The sequence below is a fragment of the Ceratosolen solmsi genome, unplaced genomic scaffold (assembly GCF_000503995.2).
Source record: "Ceratosolen solmsi marchali unplaced genomic scaffold, CerSol_1.0 scaffold35, whole genome shotgun sequence".
Lineage (NCBI taxonomy): Eukaryota > Metazoa > Arthropoda > Insecta > Hymenoptera > Agaonidae > Ceratosolen > Ceratosolen solmsi.
The window spans coordinates 1197553-1220709 of record NW_011948423.1 but is presented as its reverse complement, the minus strand read 5'-3'; the positions used below and the strand labels follow the sequence as shown (position 1 = coordinate 1220709).

Sequence of the window (23157 nt, the reverse complement as noted above, 5' to 3'; positions counted from 1 at the left end):
AAGGAAAGAGAGAGCGAGAGAGAGAGAGAGAGAGAGAGAGATAGCAGTAGTAGGGTGGGAGCCTGTAAACCTCTTTGAAGAAAAAAGTACTGAAGAAACAGTGCGATCATTTGCGCCTCGCGTGCCCCTCCGCCGTCCGTCGCCGGTGCAACGCCTCGAGACACTTTGATACTGAGGCGCGAGCAATACACACTCGCACACTGTCTTTCTTTCTTTCTTTCTCTCTCTCTCTCTCTCTCTCTCTCTCTCTCGCACGCGCTGGACCTACGGTGCGCTGTGTAATTTCACTTTAATTGCATGTTATTTCGACCTATGCGCCTCTCGCGCTTTATTAAACGCCTCGGTCCGCGCTGTGCCTCCGGCCATTATCAGACGTCGATACGCGAGGAGCGATTCGATGAATTCGCACCGGGTGATCCGTACTAGGGACACGGAAAAGGGCGGCGCCGATTATCGTCGAGCGGAACCTTTCGTCGGCCTCGACTTGGTGGTTGAGCGAATGACGTTAACGGAAGTGACCTGGAAAGCGGTTTTTAAGCTGGGCCTTTTAAGCTGCGAAAATTCAGCGTTTCGACGGGTAATTCAAGGGTTTCGAGCAGTCGATGGTGGTTTCTTTTTTGCTGAAATTCGGACATTAACGCTGCGAAATATTACCTTCTCTGAATTTTCAATTAGACTTAAAGTCATAATTATGTTATTGGCAGTAGTTTCTTTCTAATGATCTTGAATAGCTTAATAAACTTATTTAATGTTAATTTTTAATATATATATATATTCAGAAAAAGAACATATTTATTCACTTCGTGCAATATTTTACTTTGTTTGGATGTGAATGCAATTGAAGATAATTGTAGATTTATGTAACCTAAAAAAATTTATAAATAAATATATATATATATATATATATATATATATATATATATATATATTGCACACACGTGCATACGCACATGCTCATATATATGATAATGTGCGTATGTATGTGTGTACAAAATATGTAAATGCAAAAAATGCAAAATATTATAGATTGTAGTAAAAGACTTGTCTTATATAAGTAATGACTTGACTTGCTCTTAGAACAACTTTGATCATCTTGCCTTCGATTATATATCTATATATATATGAGAAAATTCTCGTTCAATTATCTTAACGCATTCCTGTTCATTTGTAATTTAGCAATATATTAAATACGTCAAGAGTATATTGAAATGGTTTTTGTAAGGTGTACCACTTGATATGATTAATATTACAACGCAACTACTGGAATCCATCTAATGACTTGTATTTACCATTTATTTTTCTTACGTTTGAGTAAAATTTTTTCCGTGCATAACTACATTTCCGTTACAAACTTTGAAATCTTTTTATGACACATTTACATCATACATATTTATAAACTATCTTTCACGAATATATTAAAACACGAATTGGATTTTTTTATCTTACTTTATGGTACAAAAGTTAAATGTTTCTGTTGGTTATATGAGTCTCTAGTATAAATCATGGTGCTTCGTTTAAATAGTAAAGTTTCTAATAATTTCATTGGAATATTTTATTAACTGAAATGCAAAAATCAAACATTAGCTTAATAAAATTTTTGTTTTTTGACTTAAATCAGTTGCAATGAATTCATAGTGCATACAAGTGTAACGTAAAGAAAAAAATCTGTTTTTTTATTTAAAATGTTTAATAAGATGGAAAAATAGTAATTATTGATTATGACAGGCATTTTTATGAAATTATATCAGTTTGCAATTTTATTCTAATATAATCCTTATCTACTGTAATTAAACTTAATCAGCTTTATCAGACGTACTTCGTACAATTACAATTCATTAGAATTTCTTGAACAAATTGAACCATTGTTTTCAGTATTGGTACGTTAATACATCGTACAGAATAAGTCAAAAGTTCAAAAGAATTTTATTACAATTGGCTTCCAAAGATAACCGCTGTATATATGATTTACGATTTGAAAGATATTTGAGATTTATGAATTTTCATAAATTTTGTTGAATCTCCATAATATGAATAGGTCAAATATACACTTTTTACGTAGTAATAATAGTTTCGTAGCTTTAAAATGTTCATATTATATAGTTATTCAATGTTAAACTATTAAACCTTCAATCCTTCTAACCTTATAATTAATAGTATTTAACAACCTTTTTCCCATATAAATAAATCTCAATAGAACCCGTTTGAAAAAGGTTTGTCTATAATTAATTTCAAAATAACAAATCGCACAAAAAGAAAATTATTATAAAGAGCTGAACCAATTTACTTTCACTTTTTTCATTGATAACATCAGCTAACCGCTCATGAAATGGATCACATAAACATCGAAGGTGTTATATCCGATACATAGTCTCGATTTAATCCTTTAAACTGCCACAGTTCGGATTAAGCATATATTGCTAAGATTTTTCGATCGATTACCAATAATAATTTCCACGTATTCTCTCGCAGACTCCTGTCCGACCTCTCTGTATCGTTTTCGCTTTGTCTTGCTTTCTTTTCTTATGAGCTTGTCATTTCGTATGGCTGAAAATTTATACTATTATAAAAGATTGTGATGCTATAGATTTATGTTAACAATACTTTCTAGTCGTATATTGTTATTGGAAGAAGTCCATAAATTATTAATGGATATTGAAAATGTATATAATATAATTAGGGTCAGAAATAATAAGACGAAAGTTTAGAAAATAATAATTTTATATAAAATTATCCTTATACTAATGGTGATTATTAAAACTAACATTAAAATTTAATTGGATATTAAATTTTGTAATAAATGAATAGAATACTTCAGCATATAATTTTTTTCGACGATTGGATTAATAATTTACAAAATTCGTAGATAAGTTAGCATAATGTGTGATAATAAAATTTTCTATTTTTAAAAAATTTTCAATGATTGCTAATATTCATTTATTTAGTAACTGCTATGTAACAACGATGTTGATATAATTTGAACATGATAGCTTAAAGAATATAGAAATATTATAATGTGTATTGTATATTTAATACATGTTCAGATGATAGATTAATTTAGTTTTCTAAATATTTTAATAAACATTATTTTAATAACTTTCGTGATTTATTTTAAATATTTGTATGAAGTTTTAAAAATTACAATTCGTCGAATATTCAAAAGATAAAAGTTGACAATGAATCTAAAAGCACATCATATGTATTTATAAACTGTAACTACAGTTTTTGTGAAATACGAAATGCCTAGATTGCATATATAATATTATAAACAAATCTAAAATTAATCTAGACTAAACAAAGCTATTATTAGATACTTAAAAATATATTTACGGTTTATTACACTTGATTCTATGTCGAGAGACTTTTTTAAAAAAAATTTTTATATTATAAAAAAATTAAGTATGCCTAAAATGGTACTTTAATAATGCATTCGTTAATAAAGGTTATACTTTTATTAAATACAATGAATTAAAATTAATTTGAAAGATTAATGAATATATGTTATTACAATTAATTACAATAAAGGTTATACTTTTATTAAATACAATGAATTAAAATTTATTTGGAAGATTAATGAATATATGTTATTACAATTAATCTGTATTAAAAAAAAAATAATAAACAAAGATTTAGAAAAAAAAGCGATTATTTTGACATAAAATAGTTTTATTTGTAATAAAAAAAACTATGATCTAAAATGTAATACAAGAAGATCATTTTGTCGACTAAATTTATTATGACTGTTAGGAAAAACGGCTTAATTTAGATGATTATTTAAATTTAATAATTTTAGATAGCAGTATGTAACAACATATATGATCTGATATTATTTTAAATATTTATTATTTATATTATATTATTAATTTTAGTAATTTATATTGGCCTCTATATTATTTATATTATTTTATTTTCGCATGCTTAACAGCATATATTAAATGCCGATATATTAAAGTGCAATCAATGTATGCGTTTAAAAAAAATATATAATTTAAAACTTTCTACTTAGTCATTGAATTTTTTAACCTGTAATATTACACTAATATTATACGGTAAAATTTCGAAGTAAATTTATTATATTTATTATAACCAATCGTATAAGACGTACAAGAAGTGAAAAACTACGTAAGCAGCGGCAAGATTATAGATTCGAAAAACTTTTTTCGCTCTCTAAAAACGTAAGCGTTGACGTATACGTAGTATTAAGTTCACTTTATAAACGTATAAGCGGTTGTAATAAATTGTTTCTAATTACGAGGATAAATGAGCGCAACTCCATGATTATTTTTCACCTCTTATTTAAGCGTGAACATGTACAGAACGCGGGAGGAATAGAGACATCACTATCTCAAACGTTAGTAATAACGGCTCTTCCGCTCTTTCTCTCTCGCTTGCGCAAATTACTACATATAAGTCGAGTAAGATGTCTGATTCTGGAATAAGCAATTCGTGTTCGGGCATTCGCACATTTCAATTTGCAGTGGTAATCATTTTTCTGTCTCTAGCGTCGAATCGGCACGCAAGATGAAAACATTTTTTATTAGAATGTAATTGTCCTGACAGAGAAAGAGTGAGAGAGCGAAAATTAATTTCCAGAATAGCCGACGCGCTAGCAACCGTATAATTTATATGCAAAATAGCGCGCGCTCGCACCTCTACGAAACGAAAACTCTTCAAATGGCTGCGAAACATGAAATCATTGCATGTCATGTACGTGTATTATACGAGATCACGTAGGCTACCGGTACACAGCTCAAATTAAGATTTTCTCGCTCCCAATGAGTCTGCGACTGTATGAAAACTCGAATTATGAAGTTTAAATATGAACAAGATTGAATATTTCACATTAATTACGAATTCCGCTGTATTTTTATAATTGCTGCGCAGTTAACAGACGGCTTTGTTATTAATTAACATCTCATTAGTTAGTCAGGCATATTGCAATAACTGCTTAACGAATTAGAAGCCAATTTTCCGGCAAAGCATGCAAATCTTTTTGCATTTTATTAGCATTTTGGTTTGAAATGTTTTTAACATGAACGCTCACTTAACATTGATTTTTTTATGAACATTCAATTATGTTTTTATATTTCATTTAAAATTGTTAACGATTTGGAGACTTTCATATATATATATATATATATATATATATATATATATACATATAATTAACGTCTAGTAGAACATTAATATTATGCTTATTCGATTAGCAAATATGCATTATAAGGAGTTTAATCTTTATAAAATAGAGTATTAATCATATTGATAAATAACATGTAATAGCCACGAATTATTATATTCTATATATATGTGTGTGTGTGTGTGTGTGTGTGTGTGTGTGTGTGTGTGTGTGTGTCGTTAAAATTATTGGATATTCTGCGAAAAATTGTCTTTATTAAATTTTGAAAAAGACATATAATAGAGTTTCATCGTGTAGTTCAATATATGATTAATAATTAAATTACACGCTATATTATCGTATGTTCATGATTTATCCGAAAGATTTTTATTATAACCCTACATAACAACACGCGTTTTTTCAATTCTCATGCGTTAAAGCATAATAATCTTTGGCTTGTCGCGTCACAGTGCAATAGTACCTGAAAGTGAATTTTTTTGTCTCGCCTACACATGCGTAAGTCATTGCGCATAAACTTCGCATACATCAAAAATGCAACGAACAGTTGGTTGACTGAGAAAAACTGAGGAGCAGACAGAGAGGCGTAAACTCGGTTCGACCCTTCCACTTTCTTCAACGAAGAAATAAAAAAACAAAGAAAAAGAAAAAACATCCGCGTTTCTTTTCTTTACAAAACGTACAAGAACAATATTTAAAAAATATTTTTCAGGTGTGTCTCATTGTTGAATAATAACATCGATGAAAAAATGGCTTTGCGCTGTAAAAGTAATTAAAATACCAGTAAGAGTATTCAAATTTCAAATTGACTTTAGGCACAATTGGGACTTAAATTTTTGTATTAATGTTATCTCTCATTCTAATAATATACGAGTAAATGGAAAAGAAATTTTAATATGTGGTTTCCTCGTAGCTCATAGGCCTTCATTTAATTCATTTTTAGTAGAATTTTTAAATAAAACCATTCCTAATACATTTGCATTTTTGTTAAGCTGTCTTTGCAAGTACATTAAAACTATATTTATTTAAATGTTTTACATATCGCGTAATCTTCGCAATCGCAGACCCTGAAATGTTATATATGCTGAGTGTCAAAACAAATTTCAGTCGAATACGACAGAAATTTCATTAAGAATATAGTTATTTAAATTAAAACAATACCTTATAAATTTCAATAAAGTATCGTGTGTATATAGACACATTAATTATTAATGTCATTATGATAACTATTTATTCTATTTTAGTATATTTTATCAGGATTTTAATGTAACGGTATAAATCGATAATACAGTATATAATATATTTTTACTCGTTACATATTCAACTTTACTAGAATTTAAAGCCTAATGGCATTGCAAAAGTAAATTGACAAGTATTTGCCAAGTCTCTTTGCAATTTATGCCAAGAATATTTATCACTCTATTAATATAATAATAACGATATATTGAAATTTTTTTACAAATGTTCCAAATGAACTTTATTAGATGAACTTATTTTCAAGTTTTTTCAATGCTAAAGTCGATTGGATGACAAACCCCGTTACTGTCCCTTACAACATGTATCGATTTAATATTTTTCCACCCCCGTGGCAGCCTCGAGCTCCGAGATAACAAGTCTCAATCATAATTCCCGCTTTCTTTCTTATTCAATTCTGCGAATCGTATTAGCATACATACGAGTTAGTGAGTCAAAAACAATCGCGCACATGTCATCCGCGGCAGCCAAGAGTAATTCGAAGATCAAACGAGACGATAAAGCAAAACTTGTCCCCGTAAAATCATGAAATTCTATGTATATTCAATATTCACACTCGTCCCAACATCTCTCTTCCCCCCTTTATCTATGCGACGTTCAGGGCCGTAAGGAGCCCTTCTACTGCCCATCACTGCTGGAAGGAGAGGCTCAAATATCCTTGCGATAAGAGTGCGGCCTCGTTGCGCCGCCCGCTCGCTCTTATCCCTCCCCCCCTGTGCATTCTGTGCATATTTACTCAATCAACTACCGAGTCGTAAAGCGTCGTCTGGGCTTAATATTCCACTCCTCCCGTCGGTTTCTTTGAATTTACAGGGTATCCAGCAATTTATGATGGGTGGAGTATGATGGAATATGTTGGTGCGCGATGATTCAAGGCTCCAGCGATGTAGAGGAAATTAAGATGAACCCGGTTGATAGTAATGTCGTATGACATTCTTTAATAATGACGGAATTTGGAAGGACATGGATCAAAGGACGTTAATTATTTGCTAAAAACTTGGGAGACGATGTATTATCATGGGCTTGTATGCATCACTGGTGAATAATTAATAAGTGTTTGAATTAGATAATTTACGAAGAAAAAAGAGGATAAATTGTTAATAAATTGGTATGGCATGAATTTCAATGTATAATGAATCTTTATTCACATGTACGTAGATTTATATTGAGATATGTACGAAATTATCTGCTCGTTAAACACATTAAGTTTGTACATTTTTCCCACGACACTACACTATTTCACACTGCTGTATTAAAGTTTTTAATAAATGTTCTTGAATTACTTCGTTTTTATCAGAGTTATAATATAACTGTTTCTATTAGGGTCCGTCCCGAGTAGTTTTTTCGTATCGCGGCAAGCAATAAATAAATTAATAAATTGGTATTATATAAATAATAAATCGATAATAAATTCATCGACGCTAAATTATGTGCATCCACGTATGAGCATCCAGAAAATTATTTTGTGAAATAAGATGCACCGCTGCTCATTCGTTTTCTCGAATTCTGAACAGTAATTTATGAATACAACGTCCCATAGATTATATCTATCGATTCGCTTCAATATAAAATGAGTCGAACTGATTCTTCAATATAAATATACGTACGTACGTACGCATTCGTAGTTACATAGAATCAGTCGTGGACATGCGTAAATATGAATTATTCCGATCATTTGCAGAACACGAATGCAAGAATTAAAAATGTTACATACATGCAATAATAACGCCGAGCAATAAGCAAAATAAATACATAAATACATCCGTATGGTATGCTATTAGGTTGAGGGTCGAGTTTCAAATAAATGCAAAGCACCCGTTCGTTTGCGAAAAAAAATCAACTTCTATTATGAATTTCGCCCATACGATGGGTGAAACAAACTTGCTAAATATTGTTAAGCACAATTAACGCTGTTCCCCTTGCTTTTGCATCGATCGTCTCTCAATTTGCTCTTTTATCACGATGCAGGTTGTGACGGGGAGAGTGACGAGGGCGGCAGTAAAAGGCGACGCAGCAGGACCAACTTCAATAGCTGGCAGCTGGAGGAGCTCGAGCGAGCTTTCCTCTCGAGTCACTATCCCGACGTCTTCATGAGGGAGGCGCTGGCTGTGAGGCTCGAGCTGAAGGAGAGTCGCGTCGCGGTAAGATTATTTAACATACGTAATGTTACATCGATTATGGACTTGTATTACGAAGAAGCTGGAGTTTGCCAATATCGGGGAACGTTTGGTTGGTTTTGAAGATTTATACAATGGATGTGCGTCGGCTTGTTTCCGTTGCTAGATTTCAAAAGATTGCAGCGACGATTATTTTGTCCAGGCATTATTTGACGAGTTCTTTAACGATATTGAAATAAAATTCTTTTCGCGTGAGCGTGCTTTTATAGTGAAAAAGATATGCAAGCTGAGGGCTGGAGGGCTGCGAGGTCAAAATTCCTTTTAACCTCAAGCTGTTGGGTAAATTTTCCATTAAACTTCGTTGTGCGTATAAATGACGAGTTAAGTTGTAATGCGACACGATGTTTATATATATATATATATACGCGCGCGCGTGTGTGTGTGTGTGTGTGCACGTATCACAGAGTAATAATTACGCGCAATTAGTTTAACACTCCGCTCTGCATATTACTTAGAAGGTAATACGTTTCTTATTAAAGGGGACATGGTAGGTCTCATTATATTTTAAACTTTAATTTCACTATGCTCGCAGGACCATAAGTATAAATTCATCGCAATCATTTATACAGATCTAAGGAGTTACATCAATTAAGAAAACTTTGAGAACCCTAATGAGCGAGCGGGCGCATAAACGTAAAGCAACTTAAGCACGATAACTTGTGTACAAGTGCCATTTACCCTCCGGTACGTCGCCCAAAACAGCAAACCAACGACGGGAGCTGGATAAACGATACGTTTCAGTCGTACGACTAAACTAAAAATCCGCAGTGAGTTTATCCTCGGAACGGGGTGAGGTTTATCGGTGGGTGGAGGCGTGGAAAAGCCGAGCTTGGCATTAGCCTCTTCAAACTCGATCGAGGGTTGATACAGCGGCAACAGACGTCCGGGGCGTTTGTCGACTTCGCGTCTCTTTTCTCTCGTCTCTCGGGGGTAGTTTGTCCATTCGACTTATCGCGCCGTAGTGCCGCACTGGCACTAGCTACTAGCTTTTCCAAACTGCTCCCCACACGTCACGCTTAAACGTCCGACACGGATTTAAGGGATTTAGCATATTTTCGACGGCGCGGTGGATCTTTCGTTTGCGCACGGCGCGCGTACGGGGATCTCGGGCGCTCGGATTTCCTCCTCGAGGTTTATTGACCGTTAAATTTCTCCCATATATCCACTTTGGATGCTTCCTTAAACTTGAAATTTTGTCTTATCGGCTACATTTCGAATGTTTCGAATCACGATTTTATCTTCGCTTTTTCAAGTTACTTTCCATTTGACTGCGCGTTATTTATGCGCTGCGAAGCTCTTCGCCTTTTAGCCGTGAGTTTGTGAGCCGCCGTAATCGCTCGCAAGCGGTGGATTAGAAAATGAGAAGCACAGACGTTGTAATAAATGAGAAGGAGATTTCGGTAGCTCGTCGATAAGTTGAGTGACAGATTGCCGGGAATCCAAGAATCCACCAGCCGCGAAGGATGAGAATCCTCACGCAGGATCAAGGCTTTAGTTTACATTGTCCAAAATTACTTAACGTATAATCAGAAGAATCTTGCATCTCGATCTGATCAGGCCTTCTGATTCCCGTGGGTCCAGGCGACGTAAAAATTTTCCTGAACGGAAAGTAGCACGGAGTCGCGTACTCCGAGCTAAGTTGACAGTTCGGCCGGCGGACGTAAGGGGACTTGTAGCCTCAATTTCACGGTTGGTCGGCTACGCAGGACCGGAGAAACGCGATGTTTTTCCCCTCCTGCAGGGCTGCACGAGCATACGTTTCGCGGACTCGCCTCTGCTTGAGCCACATTTATATTTATGCCCTTCGACACGCTTGGCGAAGCAAACGTATGATCGACAATCGCGTGGACGTATTTTTTAATTCGAGCGCGGTGCAAGTTCACTGGCTTTTTTTATGGCTCGCTGCTCGAATGCGAGGGAATCGGTATTGCCGGCTATTTATTGTAATGTTAACGACAGTGGTTTGGAGGACAACCGCAAAAGCTCGAGGAAGAATTCGAAAGTATGTTTGATAGCGAAAACCGTGGTTTTCTTAAGATTGGTATATAGTGATTTATGAATTCTTGGTCGTTAAATTTCATGAGCTTTTGCTGGCGTTACCGATATTGTGCATTGGCTACAGTAGGCAATCTTAACTTTTTCAATGTAATAGATTAGACTTTCGGTAATTTGTAGTGTCAGAATCGAGCACCTCAATTTGTAACGAAAGATATTGTAACAAAAAATTCGTCGATATTAATTTACAATCGTTAAATTTTAAGTTGAATTCTTTTAAAAAATCTTAAAACTATAACATAGAAATTGTTAGGGATTTTATTTAAACTATTTTTCGTCTTAATGCAACGTGAGTATTTACAAATAATACTTGTCATTTCTCAATTGTTCTTCATTCTCGCAATTTATTATTGGCGTTGGAATGGTTAAGCAGCGATATTTGCAATAAAAATACCATTTTATAAATTAAATGATAACGATTTACAAGCCTTTCGTACTTTTACCACGTCCATATATACATACATATTGCGTTAGTTTTAACCGAATGAGACAGATGCTTTAGAATACCTTATATTCTATTACGGGATAATATAGTTTCTATTTAGAGCTTTAAATTTAGTCTCGCGATAGTCGCTATATGACGTTGCGTGCCTTGGAAAACGATCGCCATTGATGCACTCATCAATTACATTATTTTGCAGAGTAGAGAAATAAGCTCGTGCGCGCGGCACAAGTCGGAAATAAGTAATCAAATAAAGCATTTGCTTTAATATTCAGCGAGGGTAATAATCCCGACAAGCTTTCATAATAAGTCATAACACATGCTAACTCATCCGTGGAACTTGCTCGCGCATTCGGCTTTTTTTTATTCGCTTGTCACGAGAGAGAGAGACAGTTAAAAAGAGGGAACAAGAACGCGTGGAGATGACGTCCAAAGCGTCAATAAAACGTCGACATACGCCGAAAGCGCATAACCACTCGCGCAAGATCCTTCGTGACTCACGTGCTTACGCACGAGCCATAATCCCCGGAGCCTTTTACACTGCTTAAGTGCTTACGAGTCAGAAAAAAGAAGCACGAAGAGAAGCAAAGTGCATGGAGAAGGAAATTTTCATACGAGCCATGCCGCAAATGGGTTAGGTCCTAGAGTAACGTTAGCCAAACCTCCAATATAAGCTTTAATACACGGGTAATGAAGCCGTTCATCCCTCTCCCTCTGTCTGTCTCTCTTCTTTACTAATTCTTTCGAGAGTTGCGTTGACAGTGAGGGGACGCCAGCACGGCGTGCGTGTATCCATCCGGAGGCGCATAAATCTTACCCGAGTGAGTGAGCGAGACAGAGAGACAGAGAGAGAGAGAGAGAGAGAGAGAGAGAGAGAGAGAGAGAGAGCTCCTTTGGTCTTGGGCTACCGCCGCGGGACGATATACTTAATAGAGTTCGAGACTACGGGGATGATGTATGGCCGGATGGCTATTTTATTTTACTTTTGCTATACGAATATGGGCGTTGGTTGTACTTGAAGAGCCCGGCGAAATCACCGGGGAAATAATGCATTGTCGTTTGGTGGCTCGTAGCGAAGCTGAAAACACCAACTAGTCGTTTGTATCGGTAGCCAATCAGAAGTACATCCTGCACTTGGTCGACTAATTTATGTAGAAATTTATTTACAAAAGGCCTCCCTTCGTTATTTTTAGGATGAAGTCAAAATTAGCCAATGGAACGTCTCTAGCGATATTCAAAACAAGTCTATTCTATGGAATTTATTTTCACGGCATTCGAAAGATTGAATAGCACGCAGATTAACGTTAATTATAAACACAAATGTAAATCACATTGGATCCGTCATTATTGGCAATGGAATAAGTTAATAAGCGATTTGCGACGGTATGCGAGAAATTTGGGATTCACCTTCCTCCTTATCGCTGTTTCAAGCATCATCGGGTATAATCTAAATATAACGTGGCGCAGCACGGATTGTTGTATTCTAAAATGAAGCCGTAGGCCCCATCCCGGGCAGTCGAGCAGAACTACCAAATTACGCAGCAGACAAGATAATTCTCTTATTGTCCACTCGAATAGAAAGCGAAATAAAAGAAGAGGACGTTGCACACGATTTACAATGATCGGGCTGTTTAGGCAACAGCTAGAAAAAGCGCGTGAATCGATCGTTTCACAAAACCGTGGCGCACGTTATTAAATCGTATGCAACGAGGCCGAATTAAGGATTAATAAGGAGGGCCTCTCCAATCGTTTCTCGTACTGTCGAGGCTCGCTGCAAACCGTCCTTCCTTCCCGTCCAAACGGACGCACATATAGCGTGACTACGGGCATTCGCGTGATCAATTGTATCGTGCACCGTCGAGCGCGAAAACGTAACTTGCCGAGTTAGTGAGCCGCTCGCTCGCATTGTGTCGAGCAAGAAAGCCGAGGGTAAAGATGTCACGAGCCATGCGGGAATCTTGGCGAATGGACGCCGAGACGCTCTCGGACTGCGAGCGTTCATCTGTGTTAGTATGCGCCGGTTAATCAAAGCCTTTGCGAGCGATGCAGGTGAAAAAATGCCGAATAATTAGTCATGTAATAACGGGGATGGCGCTTTCTCATTAGCGCTCGCGTCTCTCTGTACCTTGGATGACGATGGAAGGAACAGAGAGAGAGAGAGAGAGAGAGAGCGAGAGAGTGGATTGGCGACTCAGGGCCGCGGAAATTTTTCCTCCAACGAAATGGGAATTATATAACTTTATTTGAAGAGCCGAGTCCCGTCCGCGTGTGCATGCATGTAGGCAAGGAATTTATTTTCTAGGAGCAGTCCGTACGTTATTTCTGTTGCTACTTTCTTTTTAGAAGGAAAAAGTAGTTAGAAATACATTTACATTAATCTGTCACGGACTCCACGAACTTACTGCATATAAATTCTTTTACTTTTAATTTGCATTTTAGTTCGTACTTTCAATTTAAATTATAAAGGCTCTCCATAATAATTATTAAAATTACGTAATGTTGAAGATTCTTATACGGACGAGTTGATCTCACGCTGATTCAGAATGCATATCATATATTTCTCAGATATCGTCATTTTTATATTATTAGAATTATCCGTGCGGAGCGTTCGAGCCGGGAAAGAACGTTTCGTCTTGTTACTCGGTAAGATTCGGCGGCAATCATTGTCGATAAAAATTAAATAAACGTGATAATGTCGTGTAGTAAGTACCTACGTATCGTCTTGCGGACGGCGTTTTAAATCGAATGTGCACTCGGATGTAAAAGTTGATGACTGAGCGCTCGCTTTTACGCGCGCTTATTACTCCATCCTCTCCTATCCAATAGTAGCTTTCATCATCGAGCCGAGACAACTCGCATTGGCGTGAGAAAAACAAACGCGTTTATCCGAATGGTCAAAATAAGTTTGTTGAAATGCATAGAGAGACATGGGGAGGCGAGGGACGAGTTCGCCAATACATAATGATGTCGGGTATTGGCCGGCGGTCTCGAGGTGGCAAAGGAGAAAGCGAGAGTCTCGAGGCTTTATAAATCACGCGCGAGCGTCGTTAGTCGGACGAAAAGGAAAAGGCCCGCGACACGCGACTCGGGTCAATTTTCGCCCTCTAGGCACCTGCCGGTGGAGGCAGGGGCTAAGGGAGCCGGGAGGTGGGCCGGGATCGAGAGCCCAGCATGGCCTGGGCTTCCCTATCGATTTCGCATGCACATTCGCGTGCGAGGCCAGCGCCACTTAAGCCCCCGCTGCCTCACTACCCCCATCGCCCTCGGCCCCCTCCCTGGCCGTTAATGTCTCTATCCCCTTGCGCGCCGCGCTGTCGCGCGATTCGCCTCTCCCTCCTTCACCAAGGAGAGGTTAGTTTCAAGCGTATTTATCCCTATTTGCACGAGGAGGTGTTGCGAGGTAATGTCAGACTTGGCTGGCGAGCCAGCAATTTCTACACTGACTCGTACGATAATATCTCGGCGATGATTCGATGGCGATTCGTTCGAGCCTCGCACTTACCGTTACTGTAACGAGGTGACAATATTTCACCGTTTCGCGTACGAACGTGAGTTTTTTTGCGTTCCAAAACGTGTGGGAATGGCCGTTTTACCAGTGTATGCCCGTGCGCGAAAGAGATTATTCGGTGGAAATTAACACAAGATTAACTGGACTTTATGACTTTGTATTTATGTTGGATTATGGGAGTTAAATTGTTTTTACAAGTAGATACTTACATTAGAAGGGAGTTTGTTTAGTACGACATTGTTCTAGACTGGCTCCCGTGCTACCTACATAATGTATGTAAAAAATTTCGTTATCACAACCGTGAAGAAATAGAAATATGTAATAAATCTTTATGTTAAAGACTCGATGTCATTAATTATTGACGATCATTGTGCAGAATATCAAATGCAAGCAACCCATACGTTTGTGTGGCATTTTATCGATTATGGTAACGCGGTACGGGCGCAGGTGAAAATATAAGGAACTCTCGTCGATTCTAGTGTTTTCCATTTTATGCAAATTGTTTCTCCTTCTAAGCCACGTGTCATCTTTCACCTATGTATATCGACGTAATTGAAAAAGACGAGTTCATCCCAGTAAAGAAAGAACGTTGCTATCTAATGGAAAACGCATGGGCTTCAAAATTGATAATCATTTACGCGATGAGGAGCGCATTAAGCGTTGATATATTTATTGCAATGGCTGTTATTATACCTTCGGTTCCTTTAAAACAGCATTAAGACAAATGCAATGCAATCAGGCTTGATACATGACTATTAAGACTCCTTAAAGGCCGGATAACCGCATCGCCGGATGCTCACCTCGCGACCTTCGGTCAGCGCTGCCGCAAAAACACAACCGCAAAGCCTCACGGCTTGCGCTACCCTTGTCGACGACGCGCGTAAAAGCATAGAATCGAGTGCGTTTGCGAGTGCGGACCGAGAGCCCAGCGCAGAGCTCAGCCACGGGTGCACGTAAGCGCGCGGGGGCGCACTCATGCTTACGGACTTATTAAAAGCAAGACCGTGCGCGGGCGGCTTTGTGCTTTCAGGTATGGTTTCAAAATCGACGGGCCAAGTGGAGGAAGAAGGAGCATACGAAGAAGGGCCCGGGCAGGCCAGCGCACAACGCCCATCCTCAAAGCTGCAGCGGCGAGCCGATTCCGCCCGAGGAGCTGCGCAGGAAAGAGCGCGAGAGGCGGCACAAGAAGCTGATGAAGGCGCTCGAGAGGCAGCAGAGAAAATTGGCGGCGAAGGTGAGAACGATCTAAATTAATCTTGGATCTCCTTGTGAGGGGAAATAAAAGGTGGCCCCTCAGAGAGGAGGGGACAAGAGGAGGCCGTGACGGGTGGATGGTGTAGAGAGGATGGGGACGAGGAAACGGGAAGGGGAATGAAAGCTGAAGGAAACGCGAAACAAAAGAGAGCGTTCGCTCGCTTCTTCCTATTTTTTTTCCTATTTTTTCCTTTTATTTGTTACCGTGAAGGAGGAGGAGGTGCCTTTGATTATTTGAAATTCAGAATGCAACACGCTCGACTAATAAAAAACGCCGGAGGAATTAGGGGGTAGACAAGTTAATAAGTTGGATTTTTTCGAAAGTGAAATTAAAATATAGATAAATGTGAATTCCTTCGTTTTCTTTTTAATTTCTCTCTTTTTCTCCGAGACTCGTGCGATTAAATTAAATCTTGTTCTTCGAGCTGATTAGATCATTTGCATACTATAATTATTTTTGATGTATAAACTAGAATTATCTTCATTAGTATAGTGTGGTGCTAGCTTCAGATTCGCTCAATTGGCTTTTAATTTTAAAATATTTGTCACTTCTAATGGTGCTGCTTTGTATGCACTCGACATTTCAAAATAAATTCAACGTTATAATTTGTTATAGCTGTCAACTAGCCTTTCAAATTCAAATGCACTATCACTTTCACTTTGATAATAACGCTACGTTTATAAATCCTATTATAAAGTAAATAATACTATTATTATTATGTTCTTTTTATTATTCTTACGTTGTAATTTGTATATTATGGTTTTAATTAATGTGATTTATTGATTAAAATTTGTTCACGGCACATGCATCATACGTGTTTGAATTTTATGGTAACAAACCATTAATTTTATAAGGACAATGAAATTATATACTACTAATCATTATCAATAATTAATACACTCTACTTGCATTACGGCTATGCTTAGAGAAAAGTAATCGTTGGCGTTACTTTTTATATAGAAATAGTACAATTATTTTCTTCGATTGGATCGATATAATTTATTCCATCCTGAGATTGAAATCTCCGTAAAATTTAAAACATTGCTAAAATCATCAATATTGCCTTTTATTTCATTTCATTTATTCGTATATATATATATATATATATATCTGTGTGTGTGTGTGTGTGTGTGTGTGTGTGTGTGTGTGTGTGTGTAATTCAAATTAGATAGAACCTTAAAATGTTTATTAGAAACGAAAATATTTAATTTAACGAAAAATTAAACGAAGTATTTCTAGGCGAACGTTTAAAACAATATAATTATTTTATCAATTTAACATATATATATATATATATATATGTGTGTGTGTGTGTGTGTGTGTGTGTGTGTGTGTGTGTGTGTGTGTAATTCAAATTAGATAGAACCTTAAAATGTTTATTAGAAACGAAAATATTTAATTTAACGAAAAATTAAACGAAGTATTTCTAGGCGAACGTTTAAAACAATATAATTATTTTATCAATTTAACAAACGAACTATTATATTATATACATAAAATTATAATGTTTCAATGGACAGGAAATGTTATGTAGCTATAAATGCTGATTGATATTCTTATTGTTTCTCAGAATTATTATTATTCTTATTGAAATCCATATATTATTAGTTATCGGTTAGTGTTGCTTGCAGGTCGTGGTATGTAGGAATGATTTTTGTAAACTAACTATGCTTGATTTCGTAAAATTAATGCTTTAAATTATTATCCATTGAAACACGAATTTTAAAAATAGATTATTTCATTTCACTTTATCGTTAACGTCACATCTTCACTCCCTCTGATTAATCGCCTGTTTAAATTACTCATTTAAAGCTTCAAGCCCCCGCCACCCGATGTGCTTTCTATCTGCAGCACACATTGTCTCGTAGTGGATTTATATTAAATAAATGCCACAACGCAATTCAAATCATTAACGGCATTCGCAGCTCATTACATTTAAACGTGGCGAGATAATGAGATTGCCGTAACCGAGGCAGCGACATCATGTAACGCCAAACATATGCTTGATTTGCCCAGGGTATCACGGTGGACTTGTCGACACTGAGGGCCGAATGGGAGTCACGCAGTGCTGCGGCAAGTGGCGGCGGAAACTCCCTGAACGGCAGCTTCGGCCACGGTATGAATAACAACAACAATGAAAGCAACAGCATCTCGGGCTCGGGCAACGACATGAACGAGGAGATCGACGTTGTTGGAGGCCTCGACTCATGTAGCGAGAGCGGCAGCGAACGCATGGATTCAGCCGCCGACGGCTCCATCGACGGCGAATCGTATCCTCGAGTACTGTCCTCGTCTTCCGACAACACCACGAGCGAGCAGCGACGCAACACCGTGGCAACGAGTCATCACCAGCTGGGCCACCTGACCAGCCCCAACACCAGTTTACATTTAAATCACCAGCAAAGCATTCACCACTGGGGTCTGAGTTTGCTGGAACGGCGCAGAGAACTGGTTGGCCTGAGCGCGGGCAACGGCTCCATCAGGCAGACGTCGGTCGGCGATATCCAGACGAATGCGACGACAACGACAACTACGACTGCGAGGAGCTCGAGTATCGACGACGAAGTCCAGAGCAGTAGCATCGACCTATCGGTCAAGGGCCGCGAGGAAAGGCGACGGCTCAATCCGTTCTCCATTGACAGTCTTCTAGGTAACAATCGATGCGGTACCTCGGAGACCAACCAGCACCATCACCATCACCATCATCACCATCATCATCAGCAGGACACAAAGGACTCGATACCGTCGTCCATCGTCGCGGGCAGAGACTTCAAGTCGCCGGCAGCTTCACCGGCGTCCTCTGCGAACTCGCTGCCGACATCGCCGACGCTGACGTAGTCCTGGCTGAGATAAAGTCGAGAGGCCTGACGAGGATAAGGAGAGCGAATAACGCGTGAGAGGAAGAATCGCAGGTGTCGCCGCTGTGTGAATGTTTCGAGGATGGCATGGGAAATTGATTTGAATGGTGTTGTCGCGTTTTCCTACACAGTAAAGGGCTTAGTAGTATTTTTTTACAAGAGTAGACTTGTTCGTGTCGCAAGAAAGATTATTTTATTAATTTGACGTATTTACATATCGTGTTCAGTAGGTGAATAGTGCGTTCAAAAAGATTGCTCGTGTGATTTTTTAATTGGAATGGCACAGCTTTTACAACGATGTAGATATTATCTTAAAATTCTGCTGATTCCAAAGTGCGCATTAAAGACAAATGTGTTTTATAGTAATTGTTATGGGCAGATTATTGTAAAATGTACTGCTTGTAAAAGAATTTTATACAGCGAAAGACTTTACGTATTTATGTTTATTTAAATATATATGTTTCGTTCGATGGCGTTTCTATCATAACCGGATGACGCATTGCCGTAAACAAGCTGATGTTTTGAACCGCTAGAGTTATTATTCCGATCCTAAAAGCTATATTTCCAAAATTGAGCGAATGGTTGAAGTTCATAGATTTAAGAGTAAAATATTAAATTTAACAATCTTAAGTTACTGTGTACGGAGTCAATCTTCGATAACGCGAGTTCGAGAATGATTTGTCCATCCTTTTACCGCGCATATCGCTTCCAACATATCCGCACTACTAGTTCATATTCTAGACTAGAAAGAAAGAAAAAAAGTGCCGTATCTTCCTTATCGAGGTTTTCTTTCTCTTCGTTTCCTCGTAACTCTTTAATAATTACTGTGCAATAAACATGTCCGGTGGTACGTATCAACCATGAATTGTCGATGGGCTCCAAATGGCAGTTGATAATGAATCGTTTTGAGAAATTTTTGAAGAAAGTGAAGTAGTTCATGGTTTTGTGTTGATTAAATTTTCAAAAACGTAAAAGGAATTTTTCTCTCAAAATATCTCGGAAAGCAAAGTTAAAGCATAAACTGTAAGGTCAAAAATTTAAAAAGCTAATACGAGTATCGAAACGATAAAGTAGAGCGTCAAGTGTATTTATTGTAAATAGTCAAAAGCGTAATTTAATCGACGTGTAGTTTAACGGATACCCAGTGTTCGGCGATTACATTTTGAAGCAATAGAATTGATTAAATGTGAAACACGAATGAAGAAGTCGATTTGTTTCGAGGTGTGTAAATACGAACCAGATGAAAATAAAAGTAAAATGAAATGATGCCATAGCCATAGCCACGAATTCATAAAAACAAAAAAACAAAAAAAAAGAAAAACATTGCAGTTGAATGTTTACCGAAAAAATCTAGCTTCTTCGAGTGTGACGATGAAGGAGCTATAATAATCGAGTCCGATCGGCGGATTTCATAGTTGCCATAAACAGAGATTCGAGACAGTACCTATCGTATATCCAATATAAATATATATTAATTTATTCTCAAAATATTTGTTTATTGTTTTACTCTACAACAATCCCACGTTATTCTAGTCCTTTCGTCATTCCCATTATACACAACATTATGTGCTAATAAACAATAATTAGGCAAATGTTTAGGCTGAAAATAACGAAAATATTTCACAAAAGAAAAATAAAAGAAAAAACAATACAAAACAAACAAGTAAAAATAAGAGAAAAAAACATTATTTCTAATAAGATTGTCAATATGATCTTATTATTATTTTATTTAATAACATAAATTTGATGAAATTTCTAAGCATTTGGTTGACTAGTACATCATAGTTTTATTAGTTATAGATTTTAGATAAACATGGATCGTTTGAATTTATCATGAAAATATTGTTAAATTTAATCGACTATCTGTGTAAATGTGATTTAATTTATTTTTTTGTTTTCCAGTAGATATTTCTTCTTTGTTGAAAATTTTTTCATGTATTTCAAACATCGTGGTAAGTACATTAAAGTTATTTCATAAATCTACCATTAATTTACAATGTTTTGTTAGACAAAGAAATGACATTGTTCGAACAAAAATATGCATTCATTTTCAGCGGTTGCAGAACATTAGCAAAATATGAATGTAAATGTTCTACATTTAATTATTATTTCATCACGCCTGTCGTAAAAGCCTTAAGACAATTGAATAAAATATGACCATCGCTTCCATTTCAATTTTAGACAAGATCGTAAACGTTATATTAAAAAAAAAAGAAAAAAAAACGTTCATTGGCAGTAAAAAGTCGAAGACAGAGCAATTGCCAATTAAATTGTTTATCTTGAATTAATTTTTAACTTTCTCTTATATTGTTTTTATTTTCCTCTTTTTAGTCGCTGTGGTCTTAATCACAATTAAGCGGTAAAGAATCGCCGTAAAAAGCGGCTGAGAGACAGAGAGATTGTACGCTAGCTGTGTGTGTATGTGTGTGTGTGTGTGCGCGCGCGCACCCGTGTGTGAGAAAGAGAGACAGAGAGAGAGAGAGAGAGAGATATGAGAGAAGAAAAAGAAGATAGAGTTCTTTGACTCCACTATCGGAGGGACGCAATGTAACAAAAGGCTATTGTGTGCATACATACACGACAGTATTATATATCTATATAATATAATTATTCAGTATACGGCAGGGAGCATTCAAAGTGCGCTTGTCGAGGTCTTACTTATTGCGTTGAATTATACCCCCTTCTCCCTCTCACCCTCCCTACCCTCACGCTCTTTTCTATCTTGTCTCTAACTCGGAATGTCGGTAACCAATCGCTAAGACATATTACCGAACGTCATCGTTGTCCTCGTCGTGGCATAAGGCGATCTCTAGAGACTTGATGTCGCACGACGAGATTATTCATGCGTGCGCGAAAGATGAGGAAAAAGGAAAAGAAATGGGAGATGCACGTTAAATTTATTTGATACGTATACACTTGGGGTTCTGAAATGTGAACGTTTGCATTAGTTTTAACCACGAGTTAACGAAATGTGAGGTATTCATTATTTTTCATTTTCAAATTGATGACGAGCATATATTTAATTATTTTCGTTACTATTTTGTTGACTTTTACATTAAGAATGAATTTCACATTCATATATGAAAGTCAAGCGTATCACTTTTACTTGATTGTAGAAAGAACGTCGTACCTTTTATTTCTTTTATAGCATTTTTAACTTGTACTTCAATTACACAGGATGGGTTTATCAATTATTCGGCAATAATATTACATCGCGAATTTCATTAGTCCAGCTTGTACCACAAATCCTCGTTGTCACGATTTCCATCTCCAAGTCTACGTAATTCCACTCTTCACCCTTCCAATAAACAAGCGTATTTTATCGAGCAATAATTAACGCTTATGTCAATTGTGAAACGCAACGATGGTACGGAAACGTGTAAGAACTTTGATTTCTTCTCGGCCGCGCGCCCAATTAGCAGTACATCGAGAGTCCTGAGACCGAGCCGCAAACGTAATACGGATGCGAGCGAGAAAGTGACTTCATTACGCGGACTTGGGATTTCAAAAATCGTATCGCATTCGCGCGCATTGGAGAATTATCGGGTCACGTGAATGCTCGACCAGGTGGTCGGAGGCGGTCTCACCTGAGCAGGTGACGGATAAAGCTTAAGCGGGCTGTAAATCAGGAGCCACCGCAGCACCATTATAGCCGGATAATGCAAAGTAATGAGTGCTATAGGCTGATTGCATTAAGACGTTTTCCCGCTGGTCGCGTGCCTTTTTCCTTGCTTTTACGATCTTTCGGGGGATAAGGTGGCGCGTCGCAATCATGGGATGTCGAAGCCGAGCGGCAATAAGCGGGTAATTGATCGATCATTTGGTGAAAAGGCCGGCTAATATCTTAGCGGAGTCCTCGTTATCGGCCCTTCGAATACTTCGCGAATATTATTTGGAAATTAGATTCGTCGCTAGAACATTTAGAAACTTGAATTACTTATACGTAATTCTAGAAGTTGTCGATTCTCTTGCACTAGACGGTTCGTCGTTCTCTCCGCAAATAAAATTTCTTCGTGCCAAGACAATTCCAACTAATTTCATGTATATACTCTTTGAGGTTAGGCTAGATTGAGAAAATAATTAATTAAAATCACGGAGTTTTAATTTTCTTTACATTTAAAATTCGAATATTTGCGTCTCTTGGCTCATTCGATTAACGGGGTACTCGTATCGACGGTTATTTTTCACAATTATAATAATATGAATAACAACAACAACATCAACAACAACAACAACAATAAGAATAATAATAGTCACGATGATGACGATTATGATTATGCCGATATCGGTAATAACGGTAATGATGGATCTTCCATATGAAATAACTAAAAAAGATATGTTATTTTCACGACAATCTGACACGCTCTGTAGATTAATATCCTCAATTTGATTAAAAGAATCATTGCATCTTTGCAGGATCTATCGATAATTCGGCCTCTTTCAAGGTGAATTTATCACCCCATAAAATAATTAATTT

General features: G+C 37.1%; 1 protein-coding gene across 2 annotated transcripts in view; it reads left to right on the top strand.

The window, feature by feature from the left end:
- Positions 1-19990, top strand: part of LOC105362105 (homeobox protein unc-4) — a 46621-nt gene extending 26631 nt beyond the window's left edge. For both annotated transcript variants that reach the window (XM_011499455.1, XM_011499456.1), the window contains exons 2-4: positions 8354-8526; positions 15598-15801; positions 17839-19990. In XM_011499455.1, coding sequence (XP_011497757.1) covers positions 8354-8526; positions 15598-15801; positions 17839-18660 — 1199 coding nt within the window. In that variant the 3' untranslated portion in view covers positions 18661-19990. The remainder of the gene's footprint in view (positions 1-8353; positions 8527-15597; positions 15802-17838) is intronic.
- Positions 19991-23157: the final 3167 nt, after the last annotated feature.